The sequence below is a fragment of the Syngnathus typhle genome, linkage group LG20 (genome assembly GCF_033458585.1).
Source record: "Syngnathus typhle isolate RoL2023-S1 ecotype Sweden linkage group LG20, RoL_Styp_1.0, whole genome shotgun sequence".
Classification (NCBI taxonomy): domain Eukaryota; kingdom Metazoa; phylum Chordata; class Actinopteri; order Syngnathiformes; family Syngnathidae; genus Syngnathus; species Syngnathus typhle.
The window spans coordinates 6,117,653-6,139,199 of NC_083757.1; the positions used below are offsets into that span (position 1 = coordinate 6,117,653).

The 21,547-nt window shown below is 47.5% G+C and overlaps 7 protein-coding genes across 14 annotated transcripts; 2 read left to right on the forward strand and 5 right to left on the reverse strand.

Moving 5' to 3' along the window:
• Positions 1–238: 238 nt before the first annotated feature.
• si:ch1073-513e17.1 (sialin) lies at positions 239–2,927 on the reverse strand. 2 transcript variants are annotated; one of them, XM_061267924.1, is made up of 10 exons: positions 2,786–2,927; positions 2,503–2,720; positions 2,172–2,405; positions 1,896–2,070; positions 1,691–1,809; positions 1,462–1,623; positions 1,259–1,375; positions 1,021–1,168; positions 844–934; positions 239–770 (listed from the first exon to the last, which is right to left on the reverse strand). In XM_061267924.1, exons 1-10 carry the CDS (start codon positions 2,871–2,873, stop codon positions 638–640), a joined length of 1,485 nt encoding a protein of 494 aa, XP_061123908.1. In that variant the 5' UTR covers positions 2,874–2,927; the 3' UTR covers positions 239–637. The 2 variants fall into 2 exon arrangements, with proteins under 2 accessions (XP_061123908.1, XP_061123907.1); XM_061267923.1 differs by having other exon boundaries at positions 1,259–1,391.
• Positions 2,863–5,344, forward strand: LOC133144926 (c-Myc-binding protein-like). Of its 3 annotated transcripts, XM_061267985.1 has the most exons (5): positions 4,227–4,540; positions 4,709–4,784; positions 4,861–4,908; positions 5,063–5,178; positions 5,250–5,344. In XM_061267985.1, exons 1-5 carry the CDS (start codon positions 4,526–4,528, stop codon positions 5,286–5,288), a joined length of 294 nt encoding a protein of 97 aa, XP_061123969.1. In that variant the 5' UTR covers positions 4,227–4,525; the 3' UTR covers positions 5,289–5,344. The 3 variants fall into 3 exon arrangements, 1 of the variants encoding a protein (XP_061123969.1); XR_009710788.1 differs by lacking the exons at positions 4,227–4,540; positions 4,861–4,908; positions 5,250–5,344 and adding an exon at positions 2,863–2,999 and having other exon boundaries at positions 5,074–5,130; XR_009710789.1 differs by lacking the exons at positions 4,227–4,540; positions 5,063–5,178; positions 5,250–5,344 and adding an exon at positions 2,863–2,999 and having other exon boundaries at positions 4,861–4,918.
• On the reverse strand, positions 5,172–7,921 carry LOC133144901 (gap junction alpha-9 protein-like). The gene is made up of 2 exons (XM_061267948.1): positions 7,037–7,921; positions 5,172–6,960 (listed from the first exon to the last, which is right to left on the reverse strand). The coding sequence occupies exons 1-2, from the start codon at positions 7,277–7,279 to the stop codon at positions 5,734–5,736; spliced, it is 1,470 nt and encodes a 489-aa protein (XP_061123932.1). The 5' UTR covers positions 7,280–7,921; the 3' UTR covers positions 5,172–5,733.
• A 269-nt stretch (positions 7,922–8,190) lies between these two features.
• On the reverse strand, positions 8,191–11,184 carry LOC133144915 (serine/arginine-rich splicing factor 10-like). 5 transcript variants are annotated; one of them, XM_061267967.1, is made up of 6 exons: positions 11,025–11,184; positions 9,545–9,810; positions 9,167–9,287; positions 8,923–9,094; positions 8,799–8,852; positions 8,191–8,736 (listed from the first exon to the last, which is right to left on the reverse strand). In XM_061267967.1, exons 3-6 carry the CDS (start codon positions 9,270–9,272, stop codon positions 8,511–8,513), a joined length of 558 nt encoding a protein of 185 aa, XP_061123951.1. In that variant the 5' UTR covers positions 9,273–9,287; positions 9,545–9,810; positions 11,025–11,184; the 3' UTR covers positions 8,191–8,510. The 5 variants fall into 5 exon arrangements, with proteins under 5 accessions (XP_061123951.1, XP_061123948.1, XP_061123949.1 ...); XM_061267964.1 differs by having other exon boundaries at positions 9,167–9,393; XM_061267965.1 differs by having other exon boundaries at positions 9,167–9,273; positions 9,524–9,810.
• A 413-nt stretch (positions 11,185–11,597) lies between these two features.
• LOC133144878 (Na(+)/H(+) exchanger beta-like) lies at positions 11,598–18,286 on the reverse strand. Its single transcript, XM_061267893.1, has 13 exons — positions 18,150–18,286; positions 15,678–15,989; positions 14,625–15,085; positions 14,192–14,442; positions 13,893–14,110; positions 13,604–13,800; positions 13,451–13,540; positions 13,224–13,294; positions 12,897–13,061; positions 12,711–12,819; positions 12,540–12,638; positions 12,391–12,469; positions 11,598–12,323 (listed from the first exon to the last, which is right to left on the reverse strand). Exons 2-13 carry the CDS (start codon positions 15,967–15,969, stop codon positions 12,154–12,156), a joined length of 2,202 nt encoding a protein of 733 aa, XP_061123877.1. The 5' UTR covers positions 15,970–15,989; positions 18,150–18,286; the 3' UTR covers positions 11,598–12,153.
• bmp8a (bone morphogenetic protein 8a) lies at positions 16,594–20,317 on the forward strand. The gene is made up of 7 exons (XM_061267955.1): positions 16,594–17,792; positions 18,568–18,760; positions 18,870–19,018; positions 19,096–19,275; positions 19,346–19,425; positions 19,495–19,605; positions 19,679–20,317. The coding sequence occupies exons 1-7, from the start codon at positions 17,324–17,326 to the stop codon at positions 19,826–19,828; spliced, it is 1,332 nt and encodes a 443-aa protein (XP_061123939.1). The 5' UTR covers positions 16,594–17,323; the 3' UTR covers positions 19,829–20,317.
• zgc:91910 (Zinc finger protein 706-like) lies at positions 19,861–21,488 on the reverse strand. The gene is made up of 4 exons (XM_061267982.1): positions 21,395–21,488; positions 20,808–20,958; positions 20,485–20,586; positions 19,861–20,414 (listed from the first exon to the last, which is right to left on the reverse strand). Exons 2-3 carry the CDS (start codon positions 20,940–20,942, stop codon positions 20,491–20,493), a joined length of 231 nt encoding a protein of 76 aa, XP_061123966.1. The 5' UTR covers positions 20,943–20,958; positions 21,395–21,488; the 3' UTR covers positions 19,861–20,414; positions 20,485–20,490.
• Between the last annotated feature and the right edge of the window lie 59 nt (positions 21,489–21,547).

A 21,547-nucleotide genomic window follows, 5' to 3' on the forward strand; every position in this document is an offset into this window, starting at 1 on the left:
GAACACCAGTAAGAGGTGCGAAGACTATTTTTTTTGTTTACTGTACTTCTGTTGCCTTAACTTATTCTATGAATTACATCAAGATTAAAATACTCGAGACCTTAAAACACAAGTAAAAATTAATACATGTAATTTAGTGTTTGTAGTTTAGCTATTAAGTTCAATCTAAAAGCAGTCGTCACTAATGGGTTCGGCTTTTCTGGCGCCACTTGCTGGCCATAAATACATAATACAAGTATTCAGAGATTCCAGTTGTTTATCTTCATTTTAAAATTCTTTCCATTTAAGACCTTTTTGTGCAATATGCTACAAATACAGAGAGTCCAAGTGTTTATCGTAATATAAATTAGCGCCATTAAAAACTTTTTTGTAATAACATTGTACAAATACAGTACAGTACATACATTTTATAATAATTTCATAAAAACCATTGCCATAAAACCATATGTTTAAAAAAAATAAAGCTTGTGGTGTTTCTTTTGGTATGTAAAACGTGCTTAATTTGGTCAAAACCATTTCAAAACTGGTCCTCGAAAGAATTACCTTTAAGTGTGATCCGAAATGGAACCGCTGCTATTTAAGTGCGTAATTTCCTCCAATTAAGCAGACACGGACCTGGTGGTCCCCTTCCCCTCGTCTACGTCACTTTCCTCCTCCGGGATGGCCCACGATTGGACCTCGCCGCTTCCCAACAGCGTGTAGAAGACACCGGCGCACACATTGACGCCGGCGCAAACCCAGAAGACTTTCCTCCAGCCTTCAATGGTGTGCTGAGCGGTGAAAATGTCAGAATTATTTCACCATGATCGTGCAACCAGCAAGGGAGCAGAGAGGTTCCCTTACATCATGAGTAAAGTATCCTGTCGCGATGGGGGCAATGACTCCGGGGATGGTCCCGAACGTGTTGGTGATTCCCAGGAGAAAGCCAGCATACCTGGCGTGGAGGAATGCATTTTTAAAGAAATGCTGTACTTATCGTATTATAAACACCTAATAAAATGACTCAGATTGCGTCGTCACCTCGGGGCGATATCGATCTGGTTAATGTAGACCCCAGCCCCGCTGGTGCCGCCGGTGGCCGACGTGAGCGTGAAGAAGGCGATGGTGAGCGCGTGGCTGCAGCCCGAGTAGGCCACTGCGAGGAGGAAGGCGGCAGGAAACAGCACGCCTGCAGAGTAGGAAGGCATTCAAATAATAGATGCTCTTGTGTTTTTGCAGGGCCCCCTTTCGGTCGCGGGCGCCACGTCGAGGGGCTTGCCTGTGAGCGTGAAGAGTTTGCGTACGGTAGTGACGCTAAAGACTTTCCTCTCGATGAGGCTGTCGGCCAAGAAGCCTGACAATGTGGCGCACAGCCACGCCCCCAGGTAGGGCAGAGCTGAAACAAAGCCGTTCTGTAGACGTGAGCAGAATAATTGCAGTTAAATCATTGGCCATCAACCAGGTAATTAACAAGCCACCCACCGACTTGAGGTCAAAGTGCAGGATGTTGCTCAAGTAGGTGGGCAGGGAGGTGAACTGCGTGTAGAAGGACCAGTTGAAGCACATCTGTGTGATGATGATGGCCCACAGCGGCACCGATGTCAGCATGCTCAGCACGGGCACGGACCAGCCGTGACTGCTACCCTGAACGTGCACATGTGCCGGTTGACTCTTTCCCAAAAATACCCCTTCCCTGACATCTGACATTTACCTGATGTCTGATGGAGCTGATGATGTAATCTCGCTCCTCTTTGCTAATTCGCCGATGGGTGCTGGGGTCGTCCGACGCGAGGAGGAACCAAAAGACAGCCCAAAGGCAACCGGCGCCCCCTGAGGGACAAAAAAAAAGATTTAAGTGACGATCGCTGACTTGCAGGACCACCGCTCCTATGTGTGTGTGTGTGCATGTACTTCACCACAGATGTAGAAGACGGCGGGCCAGCCCAGTGCTTGGCAGATGTACCCGGTGAGCGGCATAGCCAAAAAGGCGCCAAAGTTGGCGCCGTTCCCCGACATCGACAACAGGCGAGAGCGCTCCAGGGGTGGCGCCCAGTGGGCCCACATGGCCATCATGGCCGGGAACGTCACGCCCTGTGACCACACACAACGCAGAACAAATAAAGTCAAGTCTGGGCAAAATTGCCTTTTTTCCCCCTTTTTAGCATGCCACTTTTATGTCAAACTAAACTGACCTCGCCCACTCCCTCGAGCGCTCGCAGGGCAAAGAGCCAGTAGGGTCCCCATTTGGCGGCCAGAGGCGTGAGGAGCGTGAGAGCTGCCGTGCCTAGCACCCCCAAACCAAGGAAGATCCTCCCGCCGTAGCGCCCCGACAGGTAGCCCCCCAGGATTTGCGTGCACAGGTACCCGAAGAAGAAGGCCCCTAGCAGCCAGCCCTGAGTCTCCGTGTCCCACGGGTACTGCGGCGTCTGAATGCACACGTCAGAGAGGATCGATTGGAAAGTAGCGCTTTACACTTCGGCGACTGGATCCCAAAAATCTACAATCACGGTTTTTTGGTCGTACCCCTTCAGGCTGCTCAAAGGTCTGACTGGTGTTGTCCCAGCCGCTGGGGAGCGGACACGTGTGCACCGAGGAGCCGTTGAACCCCGGGACCGGCTGGCTGGTGTTCACCATGGCAACCATGGCCACGCTGAGGTTGACACGCAGGCCGTAGACCACGGCGATGCCCAGGAACATCAGGAAGGCCAGGTTCAAGCGGGCCGAGCAGCATAGCGGGGGAGCTGCGAGAGGACCACATTTAGGGCGTGTTCTCATCCCATGAAAAAAGAAAAAACCTAAAACCCACTTGTAACTTCGCGGAGGAGCGGCTCATTGTCTTCGCTCTGGTCTGACGGCGCGGCGTTGATGGAGTAGCTGCCGTTTGTATGCGCCATGGAGGCCTGCTGAGCACGAAGGCACGAAGAAGAATGGAATCATTGAGCCATGATCGGCCTGTGTGCGCTGAAACAAGGAGGGGAAAAACAGACAACACATTTGAAGCGTCAGCAAAAGAATGCGAGGTGAACACATGACCGGGAAAGCATGCGAACGAATCAGAATTCAAAACTGCAGCAACTATGTTTCGGATTTTATCTTTGTTTGGCTAAATGGAAATTAAGAAACAAACCGGTTGACGTTGTTGTTCAACGCCTTCTGTCAGATGTGTCCCAGCATGTCAGAACCTGCTTCAACCACATCTGACAAAGATCCTGTTAAGATAAGCTGCAGATTGTCATTTCCTTTTGTGTAAAAAGTCAGATAACTCCAATTTGCGTTCCCTCGTGGATCTAAGCAGATTAGATATTGTGGTTTCACAGCAGGCACGTGAATTTCCTACAAGCGTGACAGTTCCCTTTAGGGAAAAATAAAGAAAAGCAGGTGCAAAGGTAGACACCAAAAAAGTAATGAGCCCCGCGCCCCGGTGGTTTCACCGCCTCTGGTTCCTGTTTTGACTTTTGACTTGTCCAATGATACATTATTGACCAATACGACCTCTTTTTTTTTTTTTTTAAATCACCCAAGTTGAGCGGAAAGCTGATTGTACAGAATTCAAAGTCAAAGTCAAAGTCTGCTTTATTGTCAATCTCTTCATATGTCAAGACACACAATTGCCAGTAGTTTTAAAGAGGAAAGGGGATTCGAGATACATTTAAAACAATGTTACTTATTATTTTGTGCCTGCTTAAAAGTCAATGAATTTTACTCAGGCAATGTGCCAACCCAGCCCAAACCTCGTTTTTAAACATTTGACAATAATGATGCTTTCTTGGAAATCTCTTTACACTGTTAAATGTATGTAAACTGTTAATTGCCATAATTGTTCATTGTTATATGTTCTAAATAAATCATTTCTAAAAAGTTTTAAAAAATGACAATTATTAATTAAATATTTTTTATGCTATTTTGTAACGATCTAATAAACTCGCCATCATACCATAACACTGCCTTTTGAATATGATTAATTTAGAACTGCACATTCAACTTATGCTAGAGTTCATTTTGCCGGAAATGTACGTAAATATGCGACGAGTTTTTTTTTTTTAATATTTAACCCAGCCATGCCATCGCTAGTACATTACTCAGAACGAAGATATGATGGGGGGGGAATACCAACACCTACCTTGGTGTTAGTTGTAACTTTACAGGTGGAAAATAAACATGTAGATGGCTCGCTTCTCCTGATCGCTCTGTCAAAACATTTTGACGGCGGTGTCTTCTGCACACTTGAAATCATGAGATCAATGACGCTTTACGGAAGTGTGGATCTACAAAATGTCAGGATTGTCAAAATGGCCGCCGAATATCCAGTTGCTTTATAAGTTAACTGTGATACATTAGTGTTCTCAAAAAAATATTTACAGCGTTTTAAAAATGCGATCACCTAATTGTAAAACAGACACAAGATGTTTATTATGTTTCATCATTTTATTTCATTATTTTATTTAAATAGGTATCCGGTACGAGTTGCTATAGCGACGCGTGCATCGCTACCTGAAGCAAATCACCTACTCGTCACATTTTTGCTCAGTTAAATTCGTCTTTCTTCATGGCGCACAAAAAGGTGAGTTAAAGGTCATATAGTTTGTTGCTAATGTATTCTTAAAAAAAAAAAAAAAAGGCAGGCAACAACAAACTTGGTCCATAGCAACTCCAAAAGTAAAACAAAACACTTTTCTTGCAAAAATATCCAACGAATATTTATTCAAACATTTTTCTTCTTGTGTTTTAGGGCTCAATAATGTCGGAGAGAGTGGAATTTAGAAGGTATCTTGAACAAAATGGGGTGCTTGACGCCTTGACAAACGGTAGGTATGGGCGTCAATGTCATTTCAAAATCATGTTAAAATGTGAAAATAATTCACTTTGCATCACATTTTACAGCCATGACAGCACTTTACAACGAGGTTGAAAAACCCGACCATGCAATGGACTATCCTTTATTTCCACTGCATTATCTTCCAAGTGTAACTTAAACAGAAAAAAAGTACACTGAAAAAAAACAGTATATACAATATCTATCTTTACAAAAGTTATAAGGTGGCAAGTCAAATAATATATAAGTTTTTATCCTGAACCTTGTCTCGTTTTTTGAAGCGTCACATCATTGCAGTGGAGGCTGAGGCTCTTGCCTCTCAAAAAGCAGAGCTGGAGCAAAAGTGTCAGATTCTCACGGAGGATAATCTGACGCTGAGGAGCAAGGTAAGCCTTTTTTTTTTTATTTATAACATAATTTTTCTTTATTTTTCTTTGCTGTATTGTTTATTTTGCAGCTGATGCAGTATGAGCCATCATCTGAAACGGCAGACTAGAAGGGATGCTATTTTTGGAATGTAACAATCAATAAAGGTTCTGTTTGACTGTTTCAGTCCTTTTCAATTTCACTTCTATTTTTTTTTTTCTACTAATAATTCATTTCAGAAGTACTTATCATGAATCTTAACAGCAACTTCTTAGCAACAGGAAAAAAAAAAAGGAAGTCATTTTTGCATTCATGTCCTCTGTTTGACTTCATTGCCGCTGCTTATGTAATGTCTGCTTCAAAGATTATAGATTGGTTTCGGACTTTCCCGGCCCCTCTCTTCAAAGTCCCTCAGGGCCCGAGAGCGATGCATTGTGTGTGGGCGAGCGATTATCACCTGCCCCCAGAAGTGGCAAAAGCACCACATACCTGTACTTGAGTACTGCAATGAAGTATTTGTAGTTCGTGACTGTCCACGAGTGGCTGTCACAAAATGTCCGCCAGACAACGGCGCATCAGATCTGCAGATCGGTGGGTGCTCGCCTGCTGCTGCCGCCGCTGCTGGTGGCTGACACTCGGCGGTTCGGGGAGGAGGCGGCGGGGCTGGGGCTATCATGGCTCCCTCGGGACGCCGAGCTGGCGTCTCCGCCCGAGTCCGGGCTCCGAGGCCTGCCGGGCCTCCTCAGGCTGTTGGAAGACGGGTTCCGGGCCCGGGGGCCTGCGGTTCCGCTTCCTCCGCGGAGCTTCATGGAGCCACCCCGGTAGGAGTCGCCGCTGTCCGAGCTGTTGCCCTCGACAACCGTGGAGCAGTTCCACTGTGGATTTGGTTTGCGGGACTTCCGGGCCACGGCCGGAAGAGCGGCAGAGGGGGCCGGGTCGGAAGAAGCTGGGTACTCGGCGCAGTCCGGTTCCTCGGCGTCCTTGTCGGCGGGCGGCGAGCGTGTTCCGCTGCTCGTGTTGTTGCTGTTCTGATCGTTGGGGCTGGGGATGGCCTCCTTGGGCTCCTTGAAGCCAACTAGCTTGACTGCCGGGTCCTCCCGGACGGGCACGAAGGCAGAGGCGGCGTCGAGCAGCGGGTAGTTGGGCCCGTTACCTTGCTTCTCCAGCAGCAAAGTGTAGCTAGTGGGCGCCGTGGGGATGGTGGCCTTGCAGCCCCCCGTGGAGGCGCCCACGCACACTTGCTGCACCATGGAGTTCTTCTTGGATTTGTTGACGTAGTAGTCGTCCAGATCCTCCTTGATATGCGGGTAATAACCCAAAATGCCCTTTTTGATCTTCTTGTAGCCCAAGTGCATAATCTCCAGGAGGCTGAGGAACAAGGAAATGCAGGCGATCACCTGCATGAACACCATGAAGACGGTTTTCTCGGTGGGCCTCGACACAAAGCAGTCCACCATGTTGGGGCAGGGCTGGCGCTCGCACTTGTAGAGCGGGCTTAGGCGATGACCGTAGAGGAGCAACTGGCCTGTCATGAAACTGACCTCCACCACGGCGCGGGTGACGATGTGCGCCACGTAGGTGCATAGGAGCGAGCCCCTGAGCGGGGCCTTGTTCAGTTTGCCCTGCTCCAGCCCCCGCATCTCCTTCTCGATCCGGCGCCGGGCATCCGCCAACTCGGCGTCCACCGACTCCAGCTCGCGCCGCAGCGCTACCTTCTTGCAGTGGCGCTCCTTCTCCAAGGCGCGCAGCCGATAGATGGCGTGGCCCATGTAGACCAGTGAGGGTGAAGAAACGAAGATCACCTGTGAAATGGAAGACACCAAGGTCTGGACTTCTCCATCGTGGAAGACATTTCATCAAATTCAGAAGATGCATCACCTGAAGGACCCAGTACCGGATGAGCGAGATGGGAAAGGCCTGGTCGTAGCAAACGTTGCGGCAGCCCGGCTGCTCCGTGTTGCAGATGAAGTCGGACTGCTCGTCGTTCCACACGTCTTCGGCGGCAACGCCCAGCACCAGCATGCGGAAGATGAACAAGATGGTCAGCCAGATCTTGCCCACCATGGTGGAGTGGATGTGCACCTCCTCCAAGATGCCGCCCAGGAAATTCCAGTCACCCATTTCAGATTCTTTTGTGAAACTACACCAGATCTACAAGGAAGGAGAACAATTATGGTTTCCTCAATTTTTCAGGCAACTTTAAATTTTAAGAACCTTACCTTTCATCCTGGATATGAAACGTGGTCTGCTTTGTTGTCCCTCCAAGTTCAAGAGCTACAAAAACTAAGCCATGTCCCGGCCACACTGCTACCGCAAAGCGGAAAACAAAGCAACTAATGATCCCCGTCGGCCTCTGCGACCCTTCGTCCAAAGCTGGAGAGCAGATCGATGGCGGCCAAGCTCTGGTGCCATTTCCCTCGCAGGGCTGTCACACCCCAAACACATGCGGCACATGTACCCTATGTTCTCTTGAGTGGCCTTCATTGAGAGACTCAGATTTTATTTTGAATCTTGGGGAGGGGTCATAAAATATCCACCTGATGGGATCTTCTGAAATTTTCCTCAAGGTACCTCCATCGCTTCACTCAAGACTTTCTGCTGCAATGTAAACTGAAATACACACATTTCTGCAGGAAGCAGTGAAAATAAACTTTACTAAAGTCAAACATCCCAAAACGGGATCAATGAGTCTTTTCACTCAATGGAGCGCGTCCCATTTCACGCATGGCCGCCCACGCGCTGGGAATGTGGATCAAGCTACGCCCCGGCCCGCCACCACGTTGCAGCCGTCCCCATTTATAAAAAAACAAATCAATAATGTCATGCAAAGTAAAGCATTAGGAACCCTGTCACATCGATGCTATTTGTTAGCTCGTCTATGTCATTTGCCATAGTGTGTTAGCATTAAGCTAGTGTTTTTTGAGGCAAAATGATGTGGCTGGTTTAAATAATTGAGTAATTGGTTCAATTAAGTTTTATGTTTAGCTTGACGTGACATTATGGGATAGGAAATATTTCACTCTGAGCCCACGTGTTGTTTCCTTGAAGTGGCCGTTTATTTCTGAAAAGAAACTCAGCAGAAAAAGAGAAAAAATAAAATAAAATCAACAAACTTGCTGCTTTTTTAAAACAGTTGACAGGGTGGAGTGGATTTGAAAAATACTGGACGCTCTTTTGAAAAAAACCAAACGGAAGCGTAGGAAGAAAAAGCGAGTCTGTAAAAAAACATCGTTGGCCACAAAATCATCTCCCAGGTGGAGGAAAACGCAAGACTCAAGGACCAACCGGCAAAATGTTCTCCAAACGCGTCCATCACGATCAAGTCCAAACCAAAGCGTCTCCGGGCCTTTCCTTAGCGTCCTCCCGACTTGCGGCCCGTCCAGGAACGCGAGCGTGAACGAGACCTGGACACCGAACGGGACTGCGAGCGGGATGGCGAACGCGACGGGGAGCGTTCCTGCCGCGCGTCTTCCTCGGCGTAGTGGGAGGCGGCCGCCGGTTTGGCGGCGGGCTCGGACGGCGATGCTGATCTGGAAGGAGACCGTCCTCTCGACTCTTTTCGGGGCTTCTGGCGGTGCCTGAAAGCAGACGTTTTTATTTTGTAATTAAATAAAAAATAAAGAGAACACCACGAACATACCTGTCCTCTTCACGACCTCGGCTACCTCCTCGTCCGTGCTGGCGCCCGCGAGATCTACGCAACCCAAAATGTCCCGTCACACGTCTCGGAACTTTGCGCAAGATGAGAAAAGGACGCGACTTACTCTCGGGGGCTCTCCGAGCGCCTACGTCGGCGCTCGTAGGAAGGGCTGCGCGAGCGGCGCCGGTCGTAGCTGCGGCTGCGTGAGCGTCTGCGCCGGCCGTCGCGGTCGTAGTCGTCGTAGCGGGACGAGCGAGACGGGGAGTGCCGCTCCTTGGTCTTCATCTGATTGGGTGCTGAAAAGACAAACGCTTAATGAAGCAAGATTCTAATTGACTGGACGTTACATGCCGCGTTTGGTCACTCACTCTTTCGGTCACCCTGCGCAAACTGGATCTCGATCTGGCGGCCGCATACCCACTTCCTGTCCAGGCTATGGAGAGCGTCCTCAGCATCACGCACGTCCTCAAACATGCTGAGCGGTTAAGGCTTTTTTTTTTTTTTGCAGAGAAGCCACAAATTGACAGATTTTGTGGAGATATTGGCCTCCGTTTAGTCATGCTTGAGCTTGTGAGGTTGAATTGATTGATGCGGTCTGACACATGGAGCACACATGACACACAATAGGCGAGTCTCAAAACACAAAAGACAAATAGCTGATTAAGAGAGTTGAAATTAAATTGCTTTCAAAGCTGATTTGTTGGAACTGTGTCTTGAGAGGATACAAAATTATTGCCACTCGTTACCTGTGCTTGACTTTGTCTTGATCTTTACACTCTTTAATCGATTCGACTTGCGTCGGGTCTCCCGCTTGACTCTTTACGACTCTTTTCTTTAGCCCGCTCTGGGCCACTGCCGAGCTTTGCCTCCGACACCTTTTTCCTCTTCGTGCTTTACTTCCTCCCAACATTTTCCCTCCCTTTGGTCTGTGCCTTGTCTTTACAGCTACGCTACACCCGGTCTTTGTTACTCTTTGTGTGGCCGCTTCCACAAGGGGATGCTTTTACATTTTCTGAAGCGATAACAGAAAAATAATCACTGTTAGATAGGTCAATGGATGCAAGGGAAAAAAAAACATCACAAACCACAAATCTGCTCAGCTGCTAAAGGAAATAATGTTTGTTAGTCATGGCCACAGCAACATTCTTTGGGAAAGGATATTGAATGTATGCAAATCCTCTTGGTTGACGCGTATAGAAGTCAAGTGGGATGTAGACATCTACTATCGGCCCATAGCGGCCAAACTCACGCCGCAAATCCTCAGGCCTGAACACCGTAGATATACATAGTGTAACTCAACTTGGCAGCATGTGCGATGGGTGAGTGAGCTTAAAAGGGCCGGTTCACGTGAAACAATCGGGTTAATCAACTTACCTGTTGGACTCGGCAAGATCCAGTTAGCGGTTTATTGGGTAATTGTTAGCCTTGTGAAAAATCACTTCAGTTTCGAGGCAGAGATTTTATTTGTACTTTTTTTTTTTAAAGGAGATATCAGTCTGGATCCAGTTAGAATGCATTATTTTGTTGATTCTGGGTGAACTGGCCCTTTTTTTAAATTCAGTAACCAGTGTAAAACATCAGCCGTGCAATTGATAGGGTGTGCACAGTTAGACTTCTTAAAAATCGAAGTAAAGGGACGAATCTGTGGCAACTATAACAAAATGAATACAGGTAGACCTGTTTCATGCCTCTAAATGGCACAAACGCTAAAGTAGGAAGTAAATTGTAAAACAGATTGTGGACACGCTTACTGCACATCTTTCCATGCATATTCATCTAAAGAAAATGATAAAGCATTTTAAAGTGGATAATAATTTGAATTATTCGAGATAATTTTTCACATATTCATCTAAAGAAAATGATAAAGCATTTTAAACTGGATAATAATTTGAATTATTCGAGATAATTTTTCAAACAGGCGGCAAAGCGCTGCAGAAGATTTTGTGACGAATCTGCGAAAGGCAACACAATTTAACATTTCCACGTCTGCAAATATAACATGGACGCTTGTTTGCATGCGCTCGATTTAATAATGGTCCAACACACCTAATATACTAAACTAAATGACAGAGTATTAATTTGATTTAGGATCAAAATACTGGCAAAAGTGAGACTTCGTTGCAGAACGCGGCCCTGTGTTAGCTCGCTGCTAGGCTACTTCCAACCGTAATTTTTTCCCCTCATGTAGTCCCAATCTGCGAGTAACACGCCGGATTTCAAACTCACCTGGACTCATCGGAGATGTTTCTAACGAATAAAGACGAGTTAGGTGGGCGCATATAGCGAGCCATTGTTTTTAAGAGACTAAGATTAGCAAAACGGAAACAAGAAATGTGCCTTGTTTGGTCAATGTGGAGCCAAAACATAAATGGACCCCACTTCTTCTTCGCCGCTGCTTTTAGTTTGAGGTGCATTATAGCGCCACCTGTAAAGCGTAACCGGTATCTACAAGTATGTAAAAGTAACTTTTCAAGCTATTTCATATATATATATATATATATATATGAACCTTTTTAAACATATATATATATATATATATAACTCACTGAATCGATTCTTTACATCCGATACGATTTGTTTTACAAAAAAAAACTCACTGAATCGATTCTTTACATCTATTGTTTCATTGGTAGTGAATAAGTTTAAAATCTAAATTCACTTGAACGAAATAAAAATCAAAACAATACAATAACAAACTAACTAAATGAAGCACGATAAAATTATTCTATTTCGTTTTTAATTTAGAAATATTTAAATGTGGCACAAACCTTACGTATTAAAAAGAATTAAAAAAAAAAATTCTCTCACATACAAACCTTTATTTATTTATGTTTCTCCCTTAAACAAATGTCTGCAATTTGTTTTGGGGCGGAAAATATAAAAATACTTTGGCTGGCACATACCCTAAACATTCTTTTTAAGACAAACATGCAGGCAGCTTAAGCTCAGGCAGTGACAGATATGCAAGATATGCCTTACATTTCTGGAGGAATGTTTACGACCATTTAACAAACAACAACATAAAAAACAGCCCCATTTGAGCAAGCCTTTACAGTCCCTGAGAAAACAACATTTGCGACAATTGCAACAATAAATGCATTTTTTTTTCTTGGTGGGGGTTACAAATGAACTTTTTAAACATTTTTTGGTGGCCACATGTGCTTTGAAGGGAAAACTCCACTTGTTTGGCGCCTCTAGCAATTAATGAAAAACAAGGTGTGCTGTTTTACACGTGTGTACATTTTAAAGTATTAATATGAGCAATTTTAAAAATGACACTTTTTTTTGCAGCAGCAGCAGGGCCCATCTCCAGATATTACTCGGACTAAAAACCTTATACGCGTCTCTTCAGCGACTACTTTGGACCAGGGTCACTGAGACGGCGCATTGCGTTGAAGTCCTCCTCCTCCTCTTGGATCTCGCGGCCGGATTCATTCAGCAGGGTGACGGCACCGGAGGCGCTCGGGTCCCGGCGGACCTCCACCGGGGTGCTCTCGCCGTCGTCGTACGTATAAACCTGGTGTTCTGGAAACACGTGTGGTTTGCGTGTTTACAAAACGAAATCTAAAATAGAAAAAGTGGTGGAGCAGACCTGGTAAGAAGGCGACCCGTCTCACGGAGGTCGGCGGCGGTTCCGTCCGTTTCGCCGGTACGGTCAGATAGTGGCTCATCTGAGGGAGGCAAATGATGGCAGGTTTTTGAGGCAGGCTTCAGTATTTGGAGAACGTGAGGTGTACCCACCCTCCTCTCCATCTCCACTTGTTGCTTCCTGAAACGGATCTCGCTCATATCTTCTTCGAAGGGGTCGATCATCAGGTCGTGTCTGCTGTAGGAGCGGAGCTGGCGCCAAAAAAAAACGAGTGTGTCGGGTGTTGTTTCGCGACAAACCAAAAAGAGGTCAAGTCTGCCTACCCGCTGTCTGTTCTTCTGCATGTTGGACTGCAACATCTTTCGGATTTCCTTTTCGCGACTTTTGAAGATGTTTCTCTTGCGTCCGGGCGGGGCTTCGGCTTTGATGTTCCTGAGGAACCAAATGTAGATAAGATGAAAATAGATCTTGAAGTAAATCTGACAAATGTATTTATTTTTTTTACTTACGGCACCATCGGGGGCGGTTTGAAAACGGAGCTACCCCCGCTCTCGACCATCATCATGGCCTGCTTCATCTCCATTTTGTTGTAGAAGGAGAGTAGCTGATGCTCGTTGGAGCGGTCGCCCGCAATCAACCACTTCTTCACGTAGGCCTTGTTGAAGCGACTTAGCCTGAACGCAATCAATACCATAAACCAGAGCGGAAAGCTAATCACTCCGTTACAGGAGTGCGGTCATTCGGTTGCGGTCGTCGGGATTATAAACACAACAAGCGGCAAATGTCAACATGGGATTAATTCCGTAAATGATTTGATGAAAAGGTCATAGGCCTACTTGTCTTTCCAGCGATGATGTCCAAAATGACCACAGATGTCCTCAATTCCCACAAGGACATGGTCCAGGAACTAAATAATCGATTGATTGATTTTATTTGAGTATCATGTTTAAAACAGAATCAATTAAAATGACAAAATAAGACTAGAATTGATACCTAAATAATTATTGTTTACTATTTCACAAATGGCCGATAGGTGGTGCTGTTTCTCACAAAGAACACTGACCTGCGTGTGAATCTCCTCGTTGATGGAGCCGTCAGATTCCTGCTTCTTCTTCACTTCCAGAAGCTCCACCAGAGGCCTGATGGTCATCCCCTAAATCATCAAAACATACCATTTTTTTTTTTCATCAAATATATTTTTGTTAGACCCTGTTACCTGGACAAAGACGGTGAAGAAGATGACAGTGATGATGGCGGTGAGGAACATGTGCTTCATCTTGTTGTCGGTCAGCAAAAAACACAGCGAGAAGGCGATGGCCCCTCGCAGGCCACCGTAGGCCACGATGAACTGGTCCTTCTTGGTCAGTTTGATGACACGGAACTTGTTGATGATGAACGTCAGGCCCACAACGCCTGAAGCGCAAGATGGTACTATAGTATCACTTATGGTACATTCACGGGCGCCCTCTAGTGGTACGTAAAATGTTTATTGCAATCTTCCTCACCCAGCACTCTCGAGACGAGGCAGAGGACCACGGTGACGATGACGAAGGTCCAGTTCCAGGCGTGCGGTCCCGCCACGGTGGAGACCCCAAGGAAGATGAAGATGAGGGTCTCGCTCACACTGCTCCACATCTTCAGGAAGTACTTGACGGTGGTGTAGGACTTATGCGAGATGTTGGCCTCCACGTACGGACGCATCACCACGCCGCACGCTATCAGCCTGGAGCAGGAGTGGAGAATGTGTTCCGTAAATTACAATAGGTTCATGAAAATAATGAATTGAAATATGCACGTGACTCACGACATGATGCCTGACAGGTGGAAGACCTCCGCCGACAGGTAGGCCATGTAACTGTAGAGGAAGACGAAGAGCGGCTCGATGACACGCGTGTGCGATGTGAAGCGGGATGTGAACGCGCCCAGCAGCCCGTAGATGGCGCCCACCAGGATACCACCGAATGACACCACCAAGAAGCACACCACGCCAAGCAAGGCGTCGACCACCGTCACCGCACCGGCGTGGGAGAACTCCTCAAACAGGTGATACAGCACCTGCACGATGGAAACCAGGTGACCAATGACCCTTTAGCTTCATGCTAACCAACAATTAAAAATCCCATACATAGGCTAGCAAATAGCATCTGTGTCATAGTTGGACTATTTAAGCAATGGATGAAGGAACTGAAAATCTAGTTGCCACTGGTACGAACAAAATGTCCGCCATGGGCCCTTACCACGGTGACGGCGTCGTTGAGCAGCGACTCGCCAAAGACCAGGATGTACAGCAGCTCATTGATTTGGATCTCCTCAAAAACGGCCAGCACGGCCACGGGGTCAACAGCTGACACGATGGACCCGAAAAGCAGGCAGGACAGCAAGTCCACGCCGGCCAGCTGCCCCCCCTCCAGCTGGCACACGCCGTACATGGCGCCGCCCACAAAGAAGGCATTCCACAGGGTGCCCACCACGGCGAAGACCAGGATGGTGCCCAGGTTCTCAGTGAAGGGCCGAATGGGTAGAAAGTAGCCAGCGTCCAGGATGATGGGCGGCAGCAGGTAGAGGAAGAAGAGCTTGGTGTCCAGCACGGGCGCCGTCTGCCGGATGGCTTTGATGACACCACCCACCAGCAGACCCACAAAGATCAGCAGGCAGCTTTCGGGGACCACGTGGGACACGCGGGGGATGATGTGGAAGCCTGAGCATCGGAAAACACATCAGGGTCAGGAAGTGAGGAGATTTTGCGAAAGTATGCACACCCTATGACTGCTATTTAGAACAGTTTGGACTTTGTTGGTGTTAGTGGACCAAAACACATTTTACAAAGTGTGCTTGGAAGACTCCAAGTTTCAAAATGTCAGACCATAGACTTGAAGCCCCCCACCCGGGCACCCAGATTGATGCCCCGCTCAGTCAGCACATTTGTTAGTCAGTGCACTTTTGTTATCGAGCAGTGCATTAGAGCAGGAAGTCGGACCTGCCCACTCAGAAAGCAGCTGGAGGCGCAGATAAGACCTGCCATTTTAGACCTTGTCTGACTAACATGACACTTGTGATGCTACAGTGTATCTAAAAAGTCTACACACCCCGGTTGGATTGCCTTTTAAAGACTCTTTCAATCTACTGTTTGTATTCAGTAGGCGGGAACCCCAATATCCATAGCTGCTAATCTCACAGCTGTTCCATCTGTTTAAATTTCCAAAATTAGATGCAAATGCACCCCTGGGAGTTATTCTTTTAAAAGTCACGTCAGTGACGTCAGAGTGGATCATTTTTAAAGGGACACTCACCGAGTTTCATGAGCAGCGCAAGGAGGATCCACAACGAGATCTCGAGGGGTTTACGGACGTGCTCGTAGTTGAAGGACAGGACCGGAAAAGCCTTCCGGTGCACCGTGCTGTTGCCCAGCTGGTGATGTTCTTCCTCCGCATGTTCACGGGTGTCGTTGTCTGGCTCACTCGGACTCGGTTTTGCGCAGACCACAAGCATCAGCAGGAGGATGACGAGGAGCAGGAGGCGCGTCAAGCCGGGTAGAAGAGCCCTGTTGCCGGCGTGGTGCTGGGCCATGTTGGGGCGCCGCATCCGGTGTAGTCCAACTACAGCTGAGACAAACGATGAAGATGAGGAGGAGGAGGAGCGGAAGCGCGCACTTTAACGCGCAGCCTCGTATCGGAGTCAGGGCACGGCATGGCGTTCAAGTTGGAGTCCCTGTAAGGAAATGCATCGCTAACGGTGTCAAGAATAAAAATAAATAAAATAAAAAAAGAGGAGAGCTGATTCGGTGCAATGGATGCACGAGGACGTGTTCTCCCTCTTCATGCGCGTCTGCGTCCAATTGTGATGCCGAGCGACACCTGCTGGTCATTTATATATAGGATTAAAACTCACTGCTAACGTTAACTCCAGATTTAAATACAATCTACCAAATATGATTTTAATAAATTAACTTTTTCAAAACATACCTACTGTTAAGTCTTATTTGTGTATGTTTTGTTACTTGGCAATTTGTAATCTTTTGAAAGCACACATTTATTTTAAAAAAAAAATAGTAAGTTAGTTGTGTGTCTTTTCTGTCGATAATAATCAATAAAAAGTCAATGTTTGCTAATAAGTTTGGAACACAAGCCATTTTGTACATGGAATAGGCGGGAGATGAACTCCTCCCTCAGCGGGGGAGGGCTACATGTGGGTGGAACGCGAGGAGCGCTCCCTCCTCTTGCTCAGACCTTCACGCGCTCTCCCAGCAGCGTGTGCCGAGGAGGAGCAGAAGTCTTTTTTATTTTCATTTAAGCAACACCAAAGATTATTATTTTTTTTGCGTGGATTCTTACCATTTTTTTGTCTGAAGGACGTACCGGCTGTGTCAGCCTCTCTGACTTCACCAAAAGCTCCTCGGCACCTGTTCTTCTCTTAAAGTGGACTTAAGTGGAGGTGAGGGTCTCTTTCAAGATTTCCTTTGAGGGTTACCATGAGCTCATGTTCAGCATTTGTCAGTACGAGAAACTAGAAGAGTTTGGACTAGAGAGTGGACTTCAGAAGGGGAACATCTTCCTTCCAGTCTATCTTGTGTGGAAAACCAACATAAGCAGCCCAAATTAGGGTAGGAAGTGGAGAAACAAAAGAAAAAACTGAACGTCTTCCTCCGGGTTTGACTTGTGGAGGATCTGGACCAGAGAAGCTTGGATTGGAGAGAGACATTTAGGAGGTAAACATCTCCCACTGGGTCCTTTTATGAAGGCGAAAGATCAAGAGAAGAGGTGACCATCCCCTGCAAGAAAGGTTCTCTCGGGAAGGATCCAGACAAGGGAGGAGAGGTGGTCGTCCTCAGGAGAAGATTCCCAGAAGAATCAAGACCGGGGAAAAGAAGGAAGTAAACATCTTGAAGGCTGCGGACTAGTTAAGGGAGAAGTCTCCAGAAAGAAGCAGCCACAGCAAGATGGTGACCTCACCACACCAAAGAGGCACCCCGCACAGGGGTGTCCTCCAGCTCCTGCCCAGGAACCTGGTCCTGTTTCTGGTCCTGCTCCTGCCGCTGGCCCAGCAGGCCCAAACGGCGCTGCACTCCAGCTTCCGGCGTCTAAGCGGCCGCGAGAAGAAAGAGATGCAGAAAGAGATCTTGTCCATCCTGGGCCTGCCGGGCCGGCCCAGGCCTCATCCGCCGCTCAGGCCGCCATCGTCGGCGCCGCTCTTTATGCTGGACCTCTACCACGCCATGGCGGTGGAAGGCGAGGACGACCCGGCTTCGGACAACGACGTCATCAGGCCCGGCGCCGTCCGGCCCAGGGGGGCCGGCGGGGAGCGGAGGGCGGCCGTCCATCGCCCGCTCCCCACCCTCAGCACGCACACGCCGCTGCTCGGCACCGTCGTCAGCGAGGCCGACACCGTTATGAGCTTCGTCAATTTGGGTGAGTGCAAAATTAGGAATCGGTGGGAAAAACTGAAGTGAAGTGGTGTGCGTGCGTGCATGCAGAGCTTCCCGATGCCTATCTGTCCCAGCATAAATATTAGCATGCCCCCGCGGATGGCCTCCTTCCTGCGACAGGACAGCTCGACGGGAAAAGCCTTTTACGCTTCAAGTGTTGTATAAACGCACCCCCGCCTCAGAGTAATGAAGGGTTGGCCTCCCCCCCCCCCCCAAGTGTGTTTTGCCCAAGCAAGTCCACCCTGGAATTTATCAGTCAACGCCGCAGGAAAAACACAGCCTTGTTTTGCAAACACACGGCCAGCCGGGCCATTCATTCAACCTCGCGAAAGCTTCTCACCTGCGGCAGGTACGCTCGCTTGACCGTGACCTCATCCGCTTATGACCCCCGCGCCAGGGAACACACAGCTGCATTCGATTAAAGGGCCTGAATGACACGCACCGGCGGTGAGGCCAACCGGGCCGAGTGAGATGAAAATGCGGCTGCGGCGAGGAGGCCTAAAAATACGACGGAGCTGCAATTTGTGGTGCGTGTGCGCGCAGCAGCTGCTGCGGTCCGCAGCACGGTGCCTCTAATTACTGCTGCTGTGTACTCGAGTGCGTGATGCTCAAGCCACCAGGAGTGGCCGAAATTTAGTATCTCTATTTAACATCCACCCAGAGCTGTTTGAGTGTCTCCAGCTCATTTCCTGTGTGCGTGCATCTTGTGATTTTTTTTTTTTCTCTAATAAATATTGTGTGCTAATTGGTTGTGGCAGTGGAGCAGGAGAGGGACCTGCTGCAGCCTCGTCCCTACTGGAAGGAGTTCCGCTTCGACCTGACGCCTCTGCCCCAGGGTGAGACGGTGACGGCGGCGGAGTTTCGTATCTACAAGGCGTTGACGCTGGGCCAGCGCGCCAACAGGACCCTGCACATCTCTGTGTACGAGATCCAGAAGGACAATAAACACAGGTATACTCACACACACACACACACAAAAAATACTATTTAAGAAATGATATTGCAGAAGTAAGAAAGGAAAATTAGTGCAAGTATATTTTTAGATGGCTTTCATTTTCAGGGAGCCCGAGCTGGTGCTGTTGGATATGCAGTCGGTACCGGCGGGTCAAGAAGGGTGGCTGGCCTTCGATGTCACCTCGGCGTCCAACCACTGGCTCCTCCATCCCCGCAGCAACCTGGGCATTCGGCTCTACGTGGAGACCGAGGAGGGTCCGCCTACACTCTTAACGCTACTTTTCCTTCTTGGTGTGCGATGCGCGAAATGACCCCCCCCCCCCCGCTTCCAGATCGCTCGCTGTCGGCCGCCTGGATTGGGCTGGTGGGCCGCAGGGGTCCTCGCTCCAAGCAGCCCTTCATGGTGACCTTCTTTCGGGAGAGCCAGGTTCCGTGCCGGCCCCCCCGCGCCGTAAAGACGCACCCCCGCAGGAAGAAGCCCAAATACGACCTCCCCGTGCCCAGCATCCACAGTTGAGTTTGCTCGTAACGGCTCTCGTTTTGTCAACAAAGCTGATTTCGCTTTTGTCTTTTCCTGCTCAGATCGAAGTCCTGTCAACAACGGCGGTCAGCCGTGTAAAAAACACGAACTCTACGTCAGCTTCAGCGACCTCGGATGGAAGGTTGATTCTTTCGTCTTGATTTGAAAACGTTTTTCTAGTCATTATGGATTTGACCTCTTTTTCCGTCAGGACTGGGTTCTGGCCCCCACAGGCTACTCGGCGTACTACTGCGATGGCGAGTGTTTCTACCCCCTTGGCGCTTGCATGAACGCCACCAACCATGCCCTCATCCAGCAAGTAGTCAGTATCACCGTTTTTTTTCACCAGCTTTGTCGATACATGCAAAGTTTGTCATTCGAGTTTTGTGTGGCAGGTTCATCTGCTGAAACCTGACGAGGTGCCCAAGGCGTGCTGCGCGCCCACCAAGCTAAGCGCCATCTCCGTGCTCTTTTACGACGACAACAACAACGTGATCCTCAAGAAGCATCGGAACATGGTGGTCAAAACCTGTGGTTGTCTATGAGAGGCACAAATTGTTGAAGCAGCAAACAAAAATTGGTGGGGGGGGTTGGACTTTGATTTTTATTACAAGATACACAAACGCACACGTCAGCTTTTTGGGTCACAACTTTCTAAATAGGCCTTTGAAAACACAAAATACAATGTTGTACATGTAAAGTTGAGCTTTCCGCCACAACCGTCGTGCATGAAAATAATTTGTGCTTATCGTTGTGGTTCAGAGGAAGAGTTAGCGGTGAGAATCTGTAAATTATTGCCACGCGTGGATTAAAAAAGGCCTGCGTACTGTTGCTAAGCGCCCGATATTTAGTGGTTCATTCTTAACTTTCCATTGTAGCTTGTGTCACTCAGGAACTCGTAAGGGTCAAATTAAATGAAAAAATAATAATTAACTAGTGTGTGAACATGTCATTCATCCTTTGCACGCAATCCTGACTGTTGTAAGCATGTTCCTTGTATACAATAAATACATTTTGTTTATTTTTAAACAGGACCCTGCTGAAAACAGTCTTCTTACATACACACACGTCACCTCCATGTTGTTAGATAGACTGGTCCCAGTGTTCTTCCTCCATGTCAGGTTGTTGTTTCTACAAGAAAAGAAGTGAAACAACATGGGTGTCGAGAAAGACGCCAAGATGGCACGCGAGTGCTTCCTACCGGCTTTCAAGCCAGAACGTCAGCAAGCTCGGGAGGCATCGGTGACTTGGGGTGTTTGCTCTCAAAGTGTTGCTTGAAGGTCTTTGGATCAGGCATTTGGGTCTACAAAAATACACACCACAGAAATCTCAATAACATTGAACAATAACTTACAAAAGGCAGGTTATCAAAATATTAGAATCGATTATTCGTCTGACTCAAGATGAGGATAGAAACATGCATCGTTAAACATGTGAGGTGTACCAAAGTTCTGGAGAAATTTTTTTTCAACAATAAAATAATATCAATGTTTGTCAGAGTTTTTTTTGTATTTGTAGCCGTACCCTGCAGACAGGGCACGTGTGGACCAGCGCCACCTTGGCTGCCGTTTTCTGGTCGGCCGCCTGCCCTTTCTTTTTCTCGGCGGACTTCTTGGCGTTCTTTTGCTGGGACTGAATCTTCTGCTGTCCACGAGCCATGGCCCTCACATGTAACCTAGAAACACATGGAACACCTTTAGTAGATGTACTTCATATTACCAAACCTGTGCTAAGTTACACACTAACATCAAATACTGCGTTAAACTATAAAACAAAAATGAGCATGAAGATTTTTTTCAACACACAGTATTGTGTGGTTATAGCTACCTTATTATTATTAATGCCAGAAAGGAAATTCGGTGTATTTAAAGCATACTTGACAACAGGTAACAATTTGATCAACTTGGTCGAAATAATCTTCGGGGGCAGCTAGCTAACATGCTAACCAAATTAGCTCGCACCGGTAGCAAATGTCGCCAGGTGACATTATATGTGACGCTGAAATAAAACAGTTTCAAGAAAGCCATTCCGAAAACGACACACCAATAAGTCATATAAACGAGTTTTGATGGTAAAAAGCGGAGAACTGTAAAATAAGGGTTCATGTTTACCTTAAGCGTTTAGCGCTCTCGCTCACTCTTGTCGTCGTATGAGAACGTCACCGGAAGTACGTCATCACTAAATCCGCCCGGTGGAAAGTATTGGTACATATATTTTGTATTTCAAATAAATGTAAAGAAATTCATTTTAAAAAGCTTACATAT